The 22052-nt window shown below is 39.3% G+C and overlaps 1 protein-coding gene across 1 annotated transcript in view; it reads right to left on the bottom strand.

Moving 5' to 3' along the window:
• The window catches only part of LOC130033546 (amine sulfotransferase-like), a 28645-nt gene that overhangs the window by 3611 nt on the left and 2982 nt on the right, over window positions 1-22052 (bottom strand). Inside the window, exons 2-5 of the mRNA XM_056125311.1 lie at window positions 21091-21239; window positions 18607-18815; window positions 14926-15052; window positions 14039-14133 (exon numbers count right to left, since the gene is read on the bottom strand). Coding sequence (XP_055981286.1) covers window positions 14039-14133; window positions 14926-15052; window positions 18607-18815; window positions 21091-21229 — 570 coding nt within the window. The 5' untranslated portion in view covers window positions 21230-21239. The remainder of the gene's footprint in view (window positions 1-14038; window positions 14134-14925; window positions 15053-18606; window positions 18816-21090; window positions 21240-22052) is intronic.

Below are 22052 nucleotides of genomic sequence, written 5' to 3'. Positions count from 1 at the left end.
TCCCTTATTACTGCTTTGTAGTAGAGTTTGAAGTTAGGGAGATCAGGGAAAAGACAAGGATACCCACTCTCTCCACTGCTGTTCAATATAGTACTGGAAGTACTTGCAATAGCGATTAGGCAAGAAAAAGACATTAAGGGCATTCAGGTAGGAAAGGAAGAAATCAAGCTCTCACTATTCTCAGATGATATGATACTATACTTAGAGAACCCAATAACCTCCACCAAAAAACTCCTAGAAACAATACACTTGTATAGTAAACTTGCAGGCTATAAAACCAATAACCAAAAGTCCATGGCTTTCCTATTCGCAAAAAGTGAGAGAAAAGAAAGCAACATGAAAAAAACAATCCCTTTCACAATTGTGCCCCAGAAAATCAAGTACCTAAGAATCAGCTTAACTAAGGAAGTAAAGGACCTGTACAAAGAAAACTACAAAACGCTACTTCAGGAAATAAAAGAGGACATGAGGAAATGGAAAGATATTCGCTGCTCATGTGTTGGGAGACTTAACATAGTCAAAATGGCTATACTACCAAAAGCATTGTATAATTTCAATGCAATCCCTATAAGGATACCCATGACATTCTTCAAAGAAATGGAGCAAACACGCCTGAAATTTATATGGAGCAATAAGCCCCCACGAAAAGCTACACCAATTCTTGGGAAAAAGAAAATGGGAGGTATCAACCTCCCTAACTTCAAACTCTACTACAAAGCAATAATAAGTAAAACAGCATGGTACTGGAACAAAGGCAGAACTGCAGACCAATGGAACAGGGTTGAATACACTGACATCTCCCCTCAATCATATGATCATCTAATCTTTGATAAAGGTGCAAGAAATGTGAAGTGGAATAAGGATAGCCTCTTTAACAAATTGTGTTGTCATCACTGGATGGCTACATGCAAAAAAATGGGCTCAGAACTCTGCCTAACACCATATACAAAAGTAAGATCAAAATGGATTAAAGACCTCAACATCAGACCAGAAACCATAAGGTACATTGAAGACAAAGTTGGCAAAATCCTACATGATATTGAAGCTAATGGTATCTTCAAAGATGCCACGCCACTGTCTGAGCAAGTGAAAATAGAGATAGATAAATGGGACTATCTTAAACTAAGAAGCTTCTGCACCTCCAAAGAAACAGTGACCAAAATACAAAGACAGTCTACAGAATGGGAAAGAATATTCGCTGAATACACATCTGACAAGGGGTTGATATCAAGGATATACAAAATACTGGTTGAACTCCACAAGAAGAAAACATCCAACCCCATCCAAAAATGGGGCAATGAAATGAACAGAAACTTTCTCAAGGAAGAAATCCGAATGGCAAAAAAGCACAAGAGAAAATGCTCTACATCATTAATCATCAGGGAGATGCTGATCAAAACCACAATGAGATACCATCTCACACCTCAGAGACTGGCCCACATTCAAAAGAACAAAAGCAACTAATGCTGGTGCAGATGTGGCGAGAAAGGGACACTCCTTCACTGTTGGTGGGAATGTTGACTGGTTCAGTTTTTCTGGAAAACAGTATGGACGATTCTCAAAAAATTAGAAATTGAGCTCCCATTTAACCCAGCAATTCCACTCCTGGGAATATATCCCAGAGAGGCAAAAAAGTATAGTCGAAGTGACATCTGCACTTGTTTGTTCATTGCAGCACTCTTTACAGTAGACAGAAACTGGAAGAAATCTGAACGCCCAAGAACAGATGACTTGTTAAAGAAACTTTAGTACATCTGCACAATGGAGTACTATGTAGCTGTTAGAAAAGATGAAGTCATGAAATTTACATACAAGTGCTACAACATGGAAAGTATCATGCTAAGCAAAATGAGTCATAAAGAGAGGGATAGACATAGAAAGATTGGATTCATCTGGGGAATATAAAGTAACAAAATATGAGATTAATACCCAAGAATAGCTGAGATCAGCACCAGGAGGATTACTCCATAGCTTAGAGGCCAGCCGGGCATTCTAGGGGAAAGGGCAGCTCAGATAGAGAAGGGAGCAACAAATAAAGGGTGTTTGGAGGATCCTCCCAGGAGGGGAGATGCATGTCGAAAGTAGACTATGGAGTAAAAAAACTCAATGAAATAAATGCCTCCCCCAAAATACTTTTCCCAGCAAGACTCTCATTCATAATAGAAGGAACAACACACAGTTTCACAGACAAACAACAGCTCAGGAACTTCATAGACTCAAAACCATGGTTACAAGAACAACTAAATGGGCTACTTTAAGGCAAGAAAGGCTCCTCAAATACACCCAATTTTAACATAACAATGGGACAAAATCCCATAACAATAATCTCTCTCAATGTCAATGGGCTAAACGCACCAATTAAAAGACATAGAGTGGCAGGATGGATTAGAAAATTGAACCCAACATTCTGCTGCCTGCAAGAAACGCATCTCAATAGTCAAAGCAAACACAGACTCAGAGTCAAAGGCTGGAAAACAATTCTACAGGCAAACAGCTCCCATAAAAAAGCTGGGGTAGCCATCCTTATATCAGACCACATTGATTTCAGAGTGAGGAAGGTCATAAGAGACAGTGAAGGCCATTACTTATTGATCAGAGGATCTGTACAACAGGAAGAACTTACAATAATAAATGTATATGCACCTAATGAGAGACCAGCAAAGTACTTAAAACAATTACTCATAGATTTGGAAAAAGACATCAATAGCAACACAATACTAGTGGGAGACTTCAACACTGCTTTGTCACCTCTTGATAGATCAACCAGACTCAAGCTTAGCAAGGACATACTTCATTTGAGGGAAACAATGGAAGAAAGGGACTTAGTAGATATATACAGGACACTTCATCCACAAAAAGCTGAATACACATTCTTCTCAAGCGTACATGGAACATTCTCCAAGATAGACCACATGCTGAGCCACAAAACATGCCTCCATAAAATTAAGAAGGTAGAGATTGTATCAACAATCTTCTCAGACCATAATGCGCTGAAATTAGAAGTAAATCACACACAAAAACAGAAAACTAAATCAAACACCTGGAAATTAAACAGTGCACTATTGAACAACGAGTGGATTAGACAGGAAATCAAAGAGGAAATCAAAAGATTCCTAGAAACGAATGAAAATGAGAACACGAGTTACCAAAACTTATGGGACACAGCAAAGGCTGTGTTAAGAGGAAAGTTTATAGCTCTACAAGCATTCCTCAGGAAGGAGGAGCGAGCACACATAAGTAACCTAACCTCACAGCTTAAGAGCTTGGAGAAGGACCAAAAAAAGGAGCACAACCCGAACAGGAGAAAGGAAATAATAAAACTCAGAGCAGAGATTAACGAGATGGAAACCCAAAAAACAATCCGAAAGATCAATGAAACCAAGAGCTGGTTCTTTGAGAAAATTAACAAGATCGATAAGCCTCTAGCAAAACTCACAAAGAAAGGGAGAGAGAAAACCCTAATAAACCGAATCAGAAATGAAAAGGGGGTCATTACAACAGAAACCACAGAAATTCAGAGGATCCTCAGGGAGTACTTTGAGAAGCTTTATGCCACGGAACATCAAAACCTCGAGGAAATGGATAAATTCCTAGACTCCTACAGACTCCCAAGGCTGAACCAAGAAGACCTGGAATACCTGAACAGACCTATCACCATCAAGGAAATTGAAATGGTAAGAAAAAGTCTCCCCAAGCACAAAAGTCCTGGCCCGGATGGATTCACTAGTGAATTCTTCCAAATCTTTAAAGAGGACTTACTCCCAATACTCTTTAAGCTTTTCCACGAAATTGAAATATCAAAAACACTTCCAAACAGTTTCTACGAAGCAAATATCACACTGATACCAAAAGCAGACAGAGATACCACAAAGAAAGAGAATTACAGGCCGATATCCCTGATGAACACAGATGCAAAGATCCTCAACAAACTACTAGCAAATAGAATCCAACTACTCATCAAAAAGATCATACACCATGACCAAGTAGGATTCATCCCAGGGATGCAAGGATGGTTCAACATTCGGAAATCAATCAACATAATCCACCATATCAACAAAAGAAAAGATAAAAAGCATATGATCATATCAATAGATGCAGAGAAAGCATTTGATAAGATCCAGCACCCCTTTATGATGAAAACCCTAGCCAAAATGGGTATAGAGGGGACCCTCCTCAACATAATTAAAGCCATCTACCACAAGCCTACAGCAAGCATCATCCTCAATGGGGAAAAACTGAGAGCCTTCCCTCTAAGATCAGGGACGAGACAGGGATGCCCACTCTCTCCACTGCTGTTCAATATAGTACTGGAAGTACTTGCAATAGCGATTAGGCAGGAAAAAGATATTAAGGGCATTCAGGTAGGAAAGGAAGAAATCAAGCTCTCACTATTCGCAGATGATATGATACTCTACTTAGAGAACCCAATAACTTCCACCAAAAAACTCTTAGAAACAATAGACTCGTATAGTAAAGTTTCAGGTTATAAAATCAATACCCAAAAGTCCATGGCTTTCCTATACGCAAACAGTGAGAGAGAAGAAAGCAACATGAAAAAAACAATCCCATTCACAATTGTGCCCCAGAAAATCAAGTACCTAGGAATCAGCTTAACTAAGGAAGTAAAGGACCTGTACAAAGAAAACTACAAAACGCTACTTCAGGAAATAAAAGAGGACATGAGGAAATGGAAAGATATCCCCTGCTCATGGGTCGGGAGACTTAACATTGTCAAAATGGCAATACTACCGAAAGCATTGTATAAATTCAATGCAATCCCTATAAGGATACCCATGACATTCTTCAAAGAAATGGAGCAAACACTCTTGAAATTTATATGGAACAATAAGCCCCCACGAATAGCTAAAGCAATTCTTGGGAAAAAGAAAATGGGAGGAATCAACCTCCCGAACTTCAAACTGTACTACAAAGCAGTAATAATTAAAACAGCATGGTACTGGAACAAAGGCAGAACTGCAGACCAATGGAACAGGGTTGAATACACTGACATCTCTCCTCAATCATATGCTCATCTAATCTTTGATAAAGGTGCAAGTAATGTGAAGTGGAGTAAGGAAAGCCTCTTTAATAAATTGTGTTGGCATCACTGGACGGCTACATGCAAAAAAATAGGCTCAGAACTCTGCCTAACACCATGTACAAAAGTAAGATCAAAATGGATTAAAGACCTCAACATCAGACCAGAAACCATAAGGTACATTGAAGATAAAGTTGGCAAAACCCTCCATGACATTGAAGCTAATGGTATCTTCAAAGATGCCACGCCACTGGCCAAGCAAGTGAAAACAGAGATAGACAAATGGGACTATCTTAAACTAAGAAGCTTCTGCACCTCCAAAGAAACAGTGACCAAAATACAAAGACAGTCTACAGAATGGGAAAGGATATTCACCGAATACACATCTGACAAGGGGTTGATATCCAGGATATACAAAATACTGGTTAAACTCCACAAGAAGAAAACATCCAACCCCATCCAAAAATGGGGCAATGAAATGAACAGAAACTTTCTCAAAGAAGAAATCCGAATGGCAAAAAAGCACATGAGAAAATGCTCTACATCATTAATCATCAGGGAGATGCAGATCAAAACCACAATGAGATACCATCTCACACCTCAGAGACTGGCCCACATTCAAAAGAACAAAAGCAACCGATGCTGGCGTGGTTGTGGCGAGAAAGGGACACTCCTTCACTGTTGGTGGGAATGCCGACTGGTTCAGCCCTTCTGGAAAACAGTATGGACGATTCTCAAAAAATTAGAAATTGAGCTCCCATTTGACCCAGCAATACCACTCCTGGGAATATATCCCAGAGAGGCAAAAATGTATAGTCGAAGTGACATCTGCACTTGTTTGTTCATTGCAGCCCTCTTTACAATAGCCAGAAACTGGAAGAAACCTGAATGCCCAAGAACAGATGACTGGTTAAAGAAACTTTGGTACATCTACACAATGGAGTACTATGTAGCTCTTAGAAAAGATGAAGTCATGAAATTTACATACAAGTGGTACAATATGGAAAGTATCATGCTAAGCGAAATGAGTCAGAAAGAGAGGGATAGACATAGAAAGATTGCATTCATCTGGGGGATATAAAGTAACAAAGTATGAGATTAATACCCAAGAATAGCTGAGATCAGCACCAGGAGGATTACTCCATAACTTAGAGGCCAGCCGGGTATCCTAGAGGAAAGGGCTATTCAGATAGAGAAGGGAGCACCAAATAAAGGATGTTTGGAGGATCCTCCCAGGAGGGGAGATGCATGTCGAAAGTAGACTATGGACTGAACATGTTTGCCACTCAATGCCTCTTTTGCAGACCACAACACCCAAAAGGAGAGAGAGAACACAGGGGATTGCCCTGCCACAGAGACGGGGGGATGGGGGGATGGGGGTGGGAGGGATATTATCCATGGTGGTGGAAAATGGGCACTGGTGGAGGGATGGGTATCTGATCATTGTATAATTGAAACCAAAGCACAAAAAATTGTAAATCTACAACTTTAAAAAAAATAAAATAAAATAAAGGGGAAAAAAAAAAAAAGAAAGTAGACTATGGAATGAACATGTTTGCCACTCAATGTCTCTTTTGCAGACCACAACACCCAAAAGGAGAGAGAGAACACAAGGGATTGCTCTCCGACAGAGGCAGGGTGGGATGGGGGGGATGAGGGTGGGAGGGATATTATCCATGGTGGTGGAAAATGGGCACTGGTGGAGGGATGGGTATCTGATCATTGTATAATCAAAACCCAAGCACAAAAAAATTGTAAATCTACAACTGTACCTCATGGAGTTTCACTAATAATAAAAAAAGAAAGAAAATAATCAAATTCAGTTTCTTTGTAATAAAATATTAAATAAATTATAATTTATAAACAATTAAACTGAAATATATTTATAAAAATATTATTCCCTAACTACAAAGATTGCTTCTACTAAATTGATATTGTTGTGGTACCATTGTAAAGTTTAAAAGTCATCATGCTTTCCAGAGAAAAGATACAGTGATAAGGTAATGTGCCAACCAGGATTCAGTTTCCAGCAATACAAATGGTCCTTATAGCATTGGCAAAAATTTTCCCTCAGCACAGAGTCAGGAATAATCCCTGAGCTTAGACAGTAGTGGCACAACAATTGAAAGTAAAAAATGCAGTTATGCTAAGGACCATCTTTAATAATAGTATGTATCCAGAAAGAAAAGCTCAAACGTTTAAGATTTAACATAAGCTTTGCAGTAGCACTTTCAAAAAATTGAAGATGAAATAATTCCAAAATCCTTCTATTTGGTAGCTTTAGCTTGATACACAATTTAGAGCATGCATATTAAGGACTATTTGGAAACTACAGGTTCTTACGTTTGAGTCAGAATACCTCACACAAGTCTTCAACAAAGGCAGGAACTAGATTCACTCCTGAATTCCTGTTGAAATAACCTTAACAGTAATGGAAATAGAACAAAAAACAGGCAGAAACAGCAATGTGTTATTGACGGAATTTAAAAAATAATTGTGAGTCACAAGAACCAAATTCTGAAGGACGGTGACAGTGGTAGTTGGATTAGTGTTGAAATACTGAATGCCTGTAACAAATCCTCATGAATAACTTTGTAAACCTTGTTGTTGAAGTAAACTGGAGAGAGGAATTACTGAAAAATTGAAAAGAAAAGGCAAATGGCCAAAAGCAAAAACAACACAACCACATTGGAAAAAGGCAACATAGCCCTTCATATCAATAATTTGTCTGAGTCAATGGACTGAAATCCCCTCAATTAAAAGGCATAGAGTGGTGGGATGGATCAGGAAGTAAGACCCAAACTCTGCTGCTTGAAGGAAATTCACTTGAATTTCCAAGTTAAACACAGACTCAGAGTGAAAAGATGGAAACAACACACAAGCTAAGGGTGAATGTTGGGGGTGGTGGAAAGGAAGGCTGGGACAGCTCTATTCAGATCAAATAGCTTATCTTGCTATATAATAAGAGATAAGAATAATCACTTTACTGTGGTAAGCAACCAGTTGAGAACTCTCTGACCTGATACCCAACATATAAGCAGTGAAAGATAGGGCAGCAAAGTTTATAAAGATACTATTCACGGAATGAAATAAAAACATCAATAGAGACAAAGTCATAGTTGAAGACTTCAACACTCCACTTTCACCATTGGATAAATCAACCAGATGGCAAATCAGTAAGTATAAAGTGCCCAAAATGAGCATCTGGAAGAGCTGGGATTTATTGATAGCTACACGATTGTATCCCCTCGAAAAGCTGAATACAGTCTTTAGTAGTGTCCATGGAGCATTGTTCAGGATAGATCATATACTAGGACATAAAATAAAATAGAGAAAGTCACAAAAATAGAAATTTTTTTAAGCATCGCAGATATCATTATGAAGGTTGAAATTAAAAAGCAAAGGAGAAGATCGGGGAAAGCTCCAATACTTGAAAACTGAACAGAATGGTGCTAAATAGCAACTGAGTCATAGAGGAAATCAAGAAGAAATTAAAAGCTTGCTTGAAACTATTTAGAATTAAGATGTAAACTACCAGAATTTATGGAAAGCAGCAAAGGTAGTATTAAAGAGAAAATTTATAAAATTACAGGACTATGGGCTGGAGCGATAGCACAGTGGTAGGGCATTTGCCTTGCACACAGTCAACATGGCCGACACGAGTTCGATTCCTCCGCCCCTCTCGGAGAGCCTGGCAAGCTACCAAGAGTATCTCGCCCGCACGGCAGAGCCTGGCAAGCTACCCGTGACGTATTCGATATGCCAAACACAGTAACAACAAGTCTCATGATGGAGACATAACTGGGCCTGCTTGAGCAAATCGATGAACAACGGGAAGACCGTGAATGTGACCGTGACAGACCTATATTTTAAAAGAAAAAAAAGTGCATATGAGTGTCCTAAACACTCATCTTATAGTCCTAGCAAAGTATGTGTCCAAAAATTAGCCAAAGAATGGAGATAATAAAAATGAGAAATAAAATAAGTAATATAGAAATCAAAAAACAATATATAGGTACAATGAAACAAAGATCTTGTTCTTTGAAAGAATAAAGAAGACATACAAACTCAACCCTTAGCTTGTCATAAGGGTGGGTGGGAATAATAAATGGGTAAATGGATAAATTGGATCACAGATGAAAGGGGAGAAATTACAATAGATTTCTCAGCAATACAAAAGATCATAAGAGTTCAGTTCTTATGAAAAACATTATGGATATTCCTCAAAAATTTAAGACTAGACCTCTCATAAGAGCCAGAGATCCCACTGCATGGTATTAACAGAAGACGCTAAAATAAAGACATGGAGACACCAGTACTCATTGTGGTACGTAGCACAATAGCTCTCCAAGCCCTGGCAATTTGAGAGTGTATAACAAAAGGGCTGGAGTGATAGCACAGCGGTAGGGCATTTGCCGTGCACGCAGACAACATGGCCGACACGAGTTCGATTCCTCCACCCCTCTCGGAGTGCCCGGCAAGCTACCGAGAGTATCTCGCCCACATGGCAGAGCCTGGCAAGCTACCCGTGACATTCGATATGCCAAACACAGTAACAACAGTCTGCAATGGAGATGTTATTGGGCCCGCTTGAGCAAATCGATGAACAACGGGAGGACAGTGACAACAAAGTTGTGGTATACATATACATGGAGTACTACTTAGTCGCAAGGAGAAATAAAACCATGCGATTTTCTGCAACATAGATGAAACTGTAGGTTCTTATATTAAGTGAAATAAATCAGAAAGAAAAAGGTCAAGCCTGGATGTTCTCACACAAGTCATAGAATAATATGCCTACCCAGTGATATACAACAAAGCTCAGAGAAACACTAGTTCTAGGTCATTTGTTACCAAAACCAAAATTGTCAAGGAAAGCAACATGAAGAAGAGGTAAACAAGAAGAGGAAGTCTGGAGGAACAAAGATCAGGGACCTTGAGTCCCTCTATGGTATAGAAACAAAGTGTTTATATATACCTATATATACACACATACATATGTATATATATATACACATATATGTATATGTAGTTCACTGTACTTTACTGCACATTATTGTAGCAAGGGACCCAAACTATAGCAATGAATCTTAGATTTGCTACTATCAAGGTGTGAGACTTCCAATGAGTTGTAATCTGGAGTAAGTGCTATTGGGATGGAGAATGGAGGTAGTGTAGTGGAGGTGGGAACATTATGTAACTAAAACTCATGTAAATATCTACTTAAATCACAGTGTCTAAACTGGAGCGATAGCACAGCGGGTAGGGCATTCGCCTTACAAGCGGCCAACATGGCCGACCCGAGTTTGATTCCTCCGCCACTCTGGGAGAGCCTGGCAAACTACCGAGAGTATTGGATATACAGTAACAACAAAGTCTCCAATGGAGACGTTACTGGGCCCACTCGAGCAAATCGATGATCAACGGGAGGGCCTTACAGTGTCTAAATAAAAGAAAAATAGGAATGATAATTTTTTATATAAAACCAAGATTTTATTCACAGTACCCATAATCTCCTCTGGCTAATCAGTCATATTTTAGTGACTAATTGTCCTTGGGCTCCAGAGTGCGCTCGCTCTCGTTTATTAAACTGCTGCCATAGAAATGTGAGCCTGCCGTCTTGCTCTTACTGCCTACATAAAAAGTAATCACAAATATATTTACTTGTTGAGAAGAAAACCCTTATGAAGACCAATACTTGAGGGCTGAGCATGAAATTAGTACACAAGAAACCTATTAGATATGACAATAACTGAGTAAACATGTGGCATTGTCGTACCATATTTGATAGGGTTCAAATATGGTAACACCTACAAGGGTGATTAGAGGTCGCCCCAAAAGCCTCTATCCCTCTTGGAAAGACTGGCAAGCTACTGAGAGTATTCCGCCCACACGGAAGAACCTGGCAAGCTATCCGTTGTGTATTCGATATGCCAAAACCAGTAACTACAACTGGTCTCATTCACCTGACCCTGAAGGCTTCACCGACATGGCAGCACTGAGAAGGATGAGAAAGGAGAGGCCGACAAAATCTCAAGGTCGACCTAGGCTGCCACAACGAAGGAAGACAAAAATGATCGTCTGTACTTTCAATGCACGTATGCTAGCATCAGATGCATCCATCGAGGACCTGATGGTACAAGCGCGAATGATCAAGTACGACATCATTGGTCTGACCAAGACAAGAAGGCACGAATCTCACCATGCCGTTTTCGACACTGGAGAAGAATTGTTCCTCGGAACATGCAATAAAAGAGGTGTTGGAGGCGTCAGTGTCCTTGTCAACACAAACTTGGCCAAGAGCATTGATTCATTCGAATGCCTAACAACCCGAATCGGACGTTTACCTTTGAATAGATGTGGTTCACTGCCTGCAGTTTCTATCTTCGTTGTCTACGCACCAACATCTCATTATGATGAAAGAGAAATCGAGAAGTTCTACCTGGAGCTAGAGAAGTTCTATAAAGAAGACCACACCTTCTAAAAGATCATTGTGGATGATTTTAATGCCAAGATAGGACCGAGAAGATCAGCTGAAGAACTTCACATCGGGACCCATGGCCTAGAATGGAACGAACAGGGTGAGAGATTGCCTGAGTTCATCATGTCAACCAAGACCATTCATGGTAACTCACAGTTCCAGAAGGCAGAATCTAAACGATGGACATGGGAGACTCCCGGTGGATGATTCCACAACGAAATAGACCACATCATATTCAATCGATGGTTTTGCCTGACTGATGTCGCTGTTGTCCCAAAATTTCGAACGGGATCGGACCACCGTCTCCTTCGTGCAAAATTCTATTTCACAGAGCAGGGAGAAAGGGCTGCAAAGTTCAAAAAGAGAACTCCCAGAATGACCACCAACTGGGAACTCTTTGGTACTATTGTGGCAACATGGGAAGAGGCCATTGTTGACAACATGGACGAGGAATACGATCGACTGGTTCAGCACCTCCATGAATGTGCGAGGAACGCCAAGAGAGAGAGATAGCCACAAAAAATCACCTATCTTCGAAAACTCTTGAGCTAATTCGCCAGCGTGGTTTGGCGCATGCCTCAGGCAACCGCAAGCTAACTTCCGAGCTCGCAAAGCAGTGCAGAGATGCGATCAAGGAAGACCTCAAAGAGAGAAGAGCAGAAGTACTGGTAGATGCAGAGAAGCCAGGAAAAGTATTCGTAACACCCGCCTGTCCTTCGCCAACTACAAGACCAAGATGACTGCCCTCCGATGTCCTGATGGATCCATCACATCCTCCAGAACGGCAATGGAGAAGATTATCCATGACTTCTACTCAAATCTCTTCGATAGCCATGTCCACTTGCCGACATACCAAATTTCACTGGATGGATATGTTGTTCCCAACGTTCTCCCTTCCAAAATCCGACACGCCATTTCATCAGTAAAGAAACAAACAGCACCCAGCCCAGACAAGGTCAGACCTGAACACCTGAAAAACCTGCCGTCAGTACTCATCAATACACTGGCTCGGCTCTTCACTCGCTACCTGTCTGAATGCAAGGTTCCGTCCCAATGGAAAACCAGCAGGACCGTACTACTGTCCAAGAAGGGAGATATCCATGACATTGGCAACTATCACCCGATATGCCTATTGCCTGTCATCTACAAGTTGTTCACTCGAATCATCCTAAATAGGATTGGCAGAACACTAGATGAAGGACAACCATGCGACCAAGCTGGGTTCCGCAAAGGATTCAGCACCATCGACCATATCCACACGGTAACCAAGCTCATTGAGGTTTCTCGGGAGTTCAAGATGCCGCTCTGTTTAACGTTCATCGATTTAAAGAAGGCCTTTGATTCTGTTGAGATGGAAGCGGTCATTGAAGCCCTAGCCAATCAGGGCATTCAAGCCCAATACATCAGGATCATCCGTGAGCTGTATTGCGGATTCACTACCAGGATCTCACCATTCTACAAAGAAGTGATCGTTGATGTCAAGAGAGGGGTGCAGCAGGGTGATACCATTTCACCGAAACTCTTCAGTGTCACCCTCGAGAACATCATGCGACGACTGGAATGGGAAGGAATGGGAGTGAAGATAGATGGTCAGCAACTACACCACCTCCGCTTTGCTGATGACATTGTTTTAATAACACCAAACATCAGCCAAGCGGCACAAATGCTGGCCGACTTTGACCATGAGTGTGGAAAGGTAGGACTACAGCTGAATCTTACGAAGACAATGTTTATGAGAAACAGCCTCGTTCCTGATCCCCATTTGCTCTCAACGGAATGACCATCGCCGAATGCAACAGCTATGTGTACCTAGGTCGAGAGGTCAACATGACAAATGACCTGGCACCCGAGCTGCGCAGGAGGAAGAGAGCGGCTTGGAACGCCTTCAAGAACTCGAAGAAATACTTAAGAGGACGAAGACCCTCCGGCTCCGGGCACATCTCTTTGATTCCACTGTTCTTCCTGCATTAACATATGCCTCAGAGACCTGGGCCCTACGCAAACAAGATGAGAACGCTATTCAGGTCTCCCAAAGAAGAATAGAAAGAGCTATGCTTGGAATATCACGTTTCACTCAAATGAGAGAAAGAATCCGGAGTTCTGACATCCGTCGACGATCAAGGATCAGGGATGCTGTCTCATTTGCCAAGGTGTCGAAAATCAGATGGGCTGGTCACGTAATGAGATTTAAAGACGACCGCTGGACTAGAGCTGTTACTGACTTTATTCCACGGGATGTCAAAAGACCGCGTGGCCGCCCACCTACCAGATGGTCAGACTTCTTCGTCAAGATCATGAACGATCGGTTTGAGGCCCTTCATGTTCCCGGAGCGAACAGATGCCATTGGGCTACACTAGCACGCGACAGGGACAAATGGAGATGTTACTGGCGCCTGCTCGAGCAAATCGCCAACTAACGGGAAGTTAAGTGATTAAGTGATTAAGTGAGTAAACATAGGTCATTGATACAAACATAAGAAAGGTTTCAAAAAAACATATACTTATGATACTTTTCTTACCTTTTTCATCTGCTCATATGACAAAAACAGAATATTAAATTTATGTCTGTGTTCATACCAGTCTTTGATGTGATCAAACCAAATGCTTCCTACCACTGTGAGGGAAATGAATAAATAGCAAGGTAAGTGTGTTGCTTTATTTTTATTTGTCTTTTTTTCTTTTTAGCAGAAGGTTTTCTAAAGAAAGTTCCCAGCCCTTGACAACTGTGTTTCCTTTTAACATGAAGTCTGGGGAAAGAATAATATGACTTTACTAAAACCTACTTTAGTTAGCCACTCTTTCTGTGAATAACCAATGAAAAATAGTAAGCCCAAAAAACAGACATTTTCTTTAGGTTAGGCAGGATCCTTTTTCTACTTCTTTCACATTCAAACACCTCATTATTTTTGCCTTTGTTTATTTTAAAATATGTGATAAACAACTTCAGCTATCCATAATAAAACAGAACCTGAATATAATCTTCTAAATGAGTGGCACCCCAGTTCTACATTCCACAAGCCTTGTGCATCATTCTGCTCTCTGTAGTAGATGAATGTACCACAGTACCATGTGATTCCTACACAGGACGATGACAGACTGCAAAAGGCACAATAATTCTTTACATAGCTATGCACAAACATATCCTTCTAGCTTTGGCTCTAACTAGTTAGGATGACAAGTTCACGGGAAGTTCTCTTATGATCTAGTCAAAATACTATTTCAGCAGCACGTGACTTTGCAATACATGGTTGAAAATCTCCATCATAAAGAGATGATAAAAATCATGAAGTGGCAGGTTAAATTACCCTAATGTAGTAACATAAGGTCCCTCCCACCGATCATTTGCTTTTCTCCATCTTTCAAAATATTTTTCTTAAATTGGTTAACACTAAATAAATTCAGTTACCTTTCCCTTCTAGAAAATTATCCATGAAAAGGTCCATATTTTCACATCCTTTTAATACTGCCACAAAATTTGAAAAATGAAAATATGAGGTAATAACATCCTTGGGGTTTCTGTAGATATATACAATCTGTAAGAGAAGAATGAAATAATTTTAGCATGTCCTGACTTAAGCCCAGTTTCTTAAACTCCTATTTAATATATCATGATAATCGTTTATTTCATTTAATCATGGTCATTTATATTGTCAATAGTTAGTACTATTTTAAAGACAAAATCCAACAGACATTCACAAATCAATTCGTATGTACAAGAACAAATTTCAAGAAGAGAAATTATTTATATGAATTTTATTAACATAGCAAATTAGTCCCATAGTAAATTATTTAATATGCAAAGTTTCACTGCAAAATAGTGACTAAAGCAAAAACTAATTAAATGGTACAAAAAGGGCTGAAGAGATAATATAGATGGTATGGTGGTTAGCATGCGTGCCTTTCATATGTCCAACCTGGATTCAATCTCTGTTACCCAATATGTCTCCTGATCCCCCCTCAGTAGTGATCCCTGAGCGCAGGGACAGGAGTAAGCCTTGAGCACCACCAGCTGTGGCCCATAAAGCAAAGAAACAAAAACAGGATGGTTTAAAATACTAATAAAATACATAAAAATAAAATACTATTAAAAACTGTAAATGGATTAAGGATTTAAGTATGTAAGTAAAACTGATATTAAAGTTATTTTACTTTTTTGGTGAAGTGTTTTGTAATCAAGAAAAAATTGTACTTAAAAACAAATTATTCTATTTGACTACATTAAGTTTAAATAGATGGTGCTAGTGAAAAGAAGCTTAATGTGAGACAAATCAGCACATATGATTAGTAACAGATTGGTCTCCAGGATATGCACCTAAAACACATAAATAATACAAATATATAATAAATTAGATAATAATACACAAAAATACTATTTAATAAGAAATAATTGCGATCAACAAATGTATAAAAATACTCCTAATCTCATTAATCATTAGAGAAATACAAACTAAATCATATAAATATAGTTAGTTGAAAATTCAAATATAAAAAGAGAAAATTTAAATATCATTGGAAAAATGACTGGCAAAAAATTTATATAACTGTTGTTTCATGAAAAATTGTTACAAATTCTTGTTTTAAAAATATGCATACATCGGGGCTGGAGCGATGGCACAACAGGTAGGGCGTTTGCCTTGCACGCAGTCAACATGGCCTACACAGGTTCGATTCCCAGCATCCCATATGGTACCCCGAGCACCGCCAGGAGTGATTCCTGAGTGCATTAGCCAGGAGTAACCCCTGAGCATTGCGGGTGTGACCCAAAAATTCAAAAAAAAAAAGCATACTTTGTGGCTTTGCAATTTTATTCTTGGATCATACATTAAATGCTTTAGAATTGTCTTAAGCATTGTCTTAAGCAGTCTTATAAAGTAACCCAATTAAAATTTTAATACATTATAATAACAAATTAATGAGCAAAATTACACATTTTTTAGTGGTGTGTTAAAATAAGTATTACATGCAGTTTGGAGTTAATCCATAAGCAGAAAGTGATTAAATTATTAGTGAGTCTTATTGCATTCAAGAATAAAGTGGGTGAAATGTTGGTTTTCTTCATAGTTGCAAAAAAAAAAAAGTCATTTCACATTAGGGTTTTTCTGAAAAAAGAGCAAAAACAAAAACAAAAGTAAGCTCCAACTAAAAAAAGAGTAGAGAAATTATCAGCATATATGTTCCTAAAGTCAATTGCAAACAAAGAAAAACTAAAAAAAATTGGCAAATATGTTAAAGAAATGGATGAATGGAGAATATTTTTATCAACACTTATATTTTTCTATAGGTAAAACTAAAGAAATAGAAATATTGGAAAATCAAAGGGAGAGACTGTGGAAACTTATTATGTATAAAGGTAGATTTCAAAAACAGTAGCAAAAACTACCAAAATTATACACTGGGATGCTCTTGCAAAATAGCATGCAACAACAATATTTTAAATAAAATGCAGCATTACACAAATTACAATTTTATGTAAAAAGTGAGCTAGAAAGATAGCACAGCAGGTAGGGCGTTTGCCTTGCACACAGCCCACGCAGCTGACCCGAGTTCGATTCCTCTGCTCTGGCCCTCTCGGAGAGCCCGGCTAGCTACTGAGAGTATCTCGCCCACGTGGCAAAGCCTGGCAAGCTACCCGTGACATATTCGATATGCCAAACACAGTAACAACAATTCTCATGATGGAGATGTTACGGGCTCACTCAAGCAAATCGATGAACAACAGGGGAACAGTGCTATGTAAAAAGCAAAACTATGTATATAATGAACATGTATAGAGAAAGCTGGAGAAATTGTATAACTACTATGATGGGGGAAGTATTTTCCAGCAAGACACAAAACGTAAAAGTTATAAAAATAATATTAATATACTGGGCTTCCAAAATCAGTAAAGATAGTTTAGAAATAAGAAGTCTACATACTCTCTAAAAAAAAAAATACTGGCAAAATAGATGCATCATTGAAATGCTTCTAAAAACCATAAAGTGAAAGACAAGCTAAGAAAAATGGCACAATAGTAGAAACAATTCTTAAACAATTAGAAATCTATAAAAATTGCATTCTAATTTATTAAAACTAAAAGATACACAAATTATTGCTAATGCCAAACATTGGTGAACATGTGAAGACACAAATTATCTTAAATGCTTTTTTTAAGCATAAATTGTTAGATTATGAAAACAGTAATAATACCTAAGAACATAATACTGAAAAATTTCTTTGGAAACTTTAAATGGAAAAGTCCTCTTTTGGGAAAATATTTCATTGGAAATAAATGTAGAAATATTGCTGTTACTACATTTGCACATGCGTTGTCTAACAATAAAAAGGTAAAGGCCCTCCCGTTGTTCGTCGATTTGCTCGAGCGGGCCCAGTAATGTCTCCATTGGAGACTTTGTTGTTACTGTGTTTGGCATATCGAATACATCACGGGGAGCTTACCAGGCTGTGCCGTGCGGGCAAGATACTCTCGGTAGCTTGCCGGGCTCTCTGAGAGGGGCGGAGGAATCGAACTCGGGTCGGCCATGTTGGCTGCATGCAAGGCAAACGCCGTACCGCTGTGCTTTTGCTCCGCCTGTCTAACAATATTCCTTAAATATTCTTTTCACCATATGAAATCCTACTAAAACATTTAAAATACGATTTTATGGGTATACATAAGAGAAAATTTGCTATGTGTTTTAAGATTACAAAGCAAAAAAATCTTCATGATGACATAATTTAATTGCTTAAAATTGCACATTAATCTTATTTATGTTTGGGGTCTCCCAAGCAAGTGATTCTACGGAGGCGAGAGGGTCTATTCCAGAGAATATTAGTCCATCAGGCCACCAGTTTAATGCAGGGGCCTGAGTATACAGCATTACTCCAGAATCAGGGGCCTGAAGTGATCACTATACAGTGTTCCTTGAGGAATCATGTAGCACTGGGATTAAGAAAAGCACCTAACCCGTGTACCATCTGCTAGCCCCTAATATGTAAAACAATAATATAGGCATGTAATAATAATTTTTAAAGGATTTGGATGAGTGGAGATAGGGAAAGAGACTTGCAGGTATTTTTGTTTGTGCTAAAAGATATTTCCATGACATACTTTTGCTTTTTTGTTCTTGAGACCATTTGGTACTAAATAATACGGCAGATGAGAACAGAAAATGCGAGGGGATGGTCTCTTGGTGAAGTCCACCTTGCGTATGTTGTATTCCAGGAAGGGAGCTCGGTCAAGTGTTTCCATATTTTCAGTTTGTTTACGATGTGTCTCAAAATAAATCAAACTTAATATCTGCTGAGTCCAGATGGTACCTATGAAAATAGGAAATCATTTTCAACCCTAAATTCATTTTAACTCATTTTAATTTTTATTTATTTAATTATTTTTTGGTGAAGTAAGGAAGCTTTTATTGAAACTTATTAAGAAAAATGTGAGGTGAGAGAAAAGCGAAGTACATGTTTGAGAACACGGGCATCTCCAGAATGGAAATAAACAAGTGAAGGAACATAGAGAAAAGCAAGTGAAATTTCTGTTTAAGGGAGAATCCAGACTTGAAGAATAAGCTTGGCCTTTTGGAAAATTGTATGGACGATTCTCAAAAAATTAGAAATTAAGCTCCCATTTGACCCAGCTATACCATTCCTGGGAATGTATCCCGGAGAGGCAAAAAAGTACAGTTGAAATGACATTCACACTTCTATGTTCATTGATGCACTATTCACAATAGTCAAAATCTGGAAAAAAACCTGAGTGCCCGAGAACAGGTTAAAGAAACTTTGGTACATCTACACAATGGAGTACTATGCAACTGTTAGAAAAGATGAAATCATGAAAGTTACATACAAGTGTTACTACATGGAAAGTATCATGCTAAGTGAAATAAGTCAGAAAGAGAGGGAGAGTCATAGAAAGATTGCATTCATCTGGATATCACAATCACGATCAAGATTATCCTGTTGTTCATTGATTTCCTCAAGCAGGCACTAGTAATGTCTCCTTCTTCCTAGCCCTGAGATTTTAAAAGAGCCATTTTAATGCTCTTTCAAGATTAGGAGAATGAGACCCATCATTGTTACTGGTATTTGGCATATTGAATACGACACGGGAAGTTTGCCAGACTCTGCCGTGCGGGCAGGATACTTTTGGTAGCCTGCCAGGTTCTCCAAAGGAAAGATAAAATAATAAGATGTCACATGGCAGCAAATGCAGCCGCGTGCTTCCGGGACCTGGGTTTTATAGTCTCTGCGTCTTGGCCATTGATGGGACCAACCTGGCGCTGGCAGCATCTGGTGGGTATGACGCCTACCTACTGGAAGATGGAGGGTCTAGGAGGAGAAGACCCAGTCCCAATCCAAGTAGGCTTGGAGACCTCAGCCCCGGGACCTGCATGCCTGGGTTCCTCTGCCAGTTCTTTAATGCATGAGGCAAGTCCGGACGTGTGGAGAGTGGTCCCAGCATGGCTGTGGCTGGCTCCGGAGGTCCTCAGCTGCTGCGGCTCTGCTTGGGGCGGGGGGGGGGGGGAAGAAACTCAACCCTTCCCACTCCAAGGGGCCCTGGTGAGGACAGCCAGGTGCGGGGGCACGGGACTCTGGATATAAAGTAACAAAATAGGAGACTAACACCCAAGAATAGATGAAGTAATTACCAGGAGTTTCACTCCATGACTTGGAGGCCAGCCACACATGCTAGGGGAAAAGGCAGCTCAGAGAGAAGGGAACACCAAATAAAGGGTGTTGGGAGGATCCTCCCAGGATGAGAGAAGGATACTGAAAGTAGACTATAGACCGACATAATTGCCACTCAATGACTCTTTTGCAAACCACAACACCCAAAAGGAGAGAGAGAACAAAAGGGAATGCCCTGCCACAGGGGTGGGGTGGGATGGGGAATGAGGGTTGGGAGGGATACTGGGTGCACTGGAGGTGGAGAATGGGCACTGGTGGAGAGATGGTACTCAATCATTGTATAATTGAAACCCAAGCACAAGACTTGTAAATCTACAACTGTACCTCATGGTGTTTCACTAATAAAAAGAAATCCTCTAGACTTGAAAAAAAAACAAGCTTGGAAGTTAATTTTTAATAACAAATGTCATTTTTAATGCCATACATCTCTAAAGTACTTGGAGCTTTTAATTTCTTTTATGCTCTTAGTAGCCTTGTGAATTTACCTGTTTGTTGCTACCTTACATTGAAATTGAAAAGAATAAAGCAAGAGTTCTTAGTTCCATTTGTTCTCTGCTGGAGAATCATAGTTGTTATATTTCCATTACAGTGATTTATATTAAAACTTCTCAATTTCCTGTCTTTTCACATACTTCCTCTTATGCTTCTATGTGGCTTCCTGTGTCTATTTCTTTTTCGTATTTCCCTTTATTGAAGTTTAATCTTTCAAAATTATAGGCAAATTGAGAGCTCAAGACCCCGTTCATACATTAATTTTTGTTATAACAGGGCATACTGTTTCCTTACAAAGCTTAACAAATGAATGTATACATAAAATACCCTGGAAAAGGCACATTCATTCATATTTATTACAAAATCAGAAGGAAAACTAATAACATGTGGTCCCATACTTCTAACTTACCAGATTTGGGGTATGTAATTATGAAGATATCATCATCTCTAATTTCAAAATCCTCTAGATTCTCTAGGAAGTCAATATCAATCATGGAACGTTCAAAATTATAGCCTTTAAAGTGCAGTAAATACTCATCGATGTCCATAATTATTCACCTACAAGTGAAAAAGAGAGAAAATTATTTCATTTTCTTGGAATTGTATAATAATCTGTTGGCACTTACTCAGTATTAAAGCTGTGGCAAGCTCCGTTTAAATGTCAGATGTGTTTTAACTCATTTAGTATAAAATGCAGCATTATTCACAATAGCCAGAATCTGAAAACAGCACAAGTTTACAAGAACAGACGTCTAGTTGAGGAAACTGTGGTACATCTACACAATAGAATACTATGCAGTTGTTAGGAAAAATGAAATCATAATATTGGCTAATAAAAGGATCAACATGGAGAGTATCATGCTGAATGAAATGAGTCAAAAGGAGAGAATCAGACATAGAATGATTGCACTCAACTGTGGGATATATATACATATATGTAGATATATTAATAAACAACATAGTATGAGACTAATACCCAAACACAGTACGAAACTAATAACAAGGACAGTAGAAACAAGGGCCAGGAGTAATGGTCCAAGATTAAAAGCCTGCATCTAATGCTGCGGGAGAAGACAATTGGGATAAATAGGGACCATTATGACAATGATACTTGAAATGCTCACACTGGATAAGACCAGATGTGATAACCTCCCAGTACCTGTATGATGAATCAAAATACCCAAAAGGGGGAAAGAGAGAAAGAAAAAAATGTGCCTGCCATAGAGGCAGACTGACCGGAAGGGGGCATGGTGGGAGAGATCCTGGGGACATTGGTTATGGGAAATGTACATTGGTGGAGGTTCGGGTGCTGGAACATTGTATGTCTGAAACCAGATCAGGAACAGCTTTGTAACTGTGTCTCGCGTGGTG

This window comes from Sorex fumeus, unplaced genomic scaffold (genome assembly GCF_029834395.1).
Source record: "Sorex fumeus unplaced genomic scaffold, SorFum_2.1 ptg000054l, whole genome shotgun sequence".
Classification (NCBI taxonomy): Eukaryota; Metazoa; Chordata; class Mammalia; order Eulipotyphla; family Soricidae; genus Sorex; species Sorex fumeus.
Note: the sequence above shows the minus strand (reverse complement) of the source record. Positions and strands in the feature narration are given on the sequence as shown.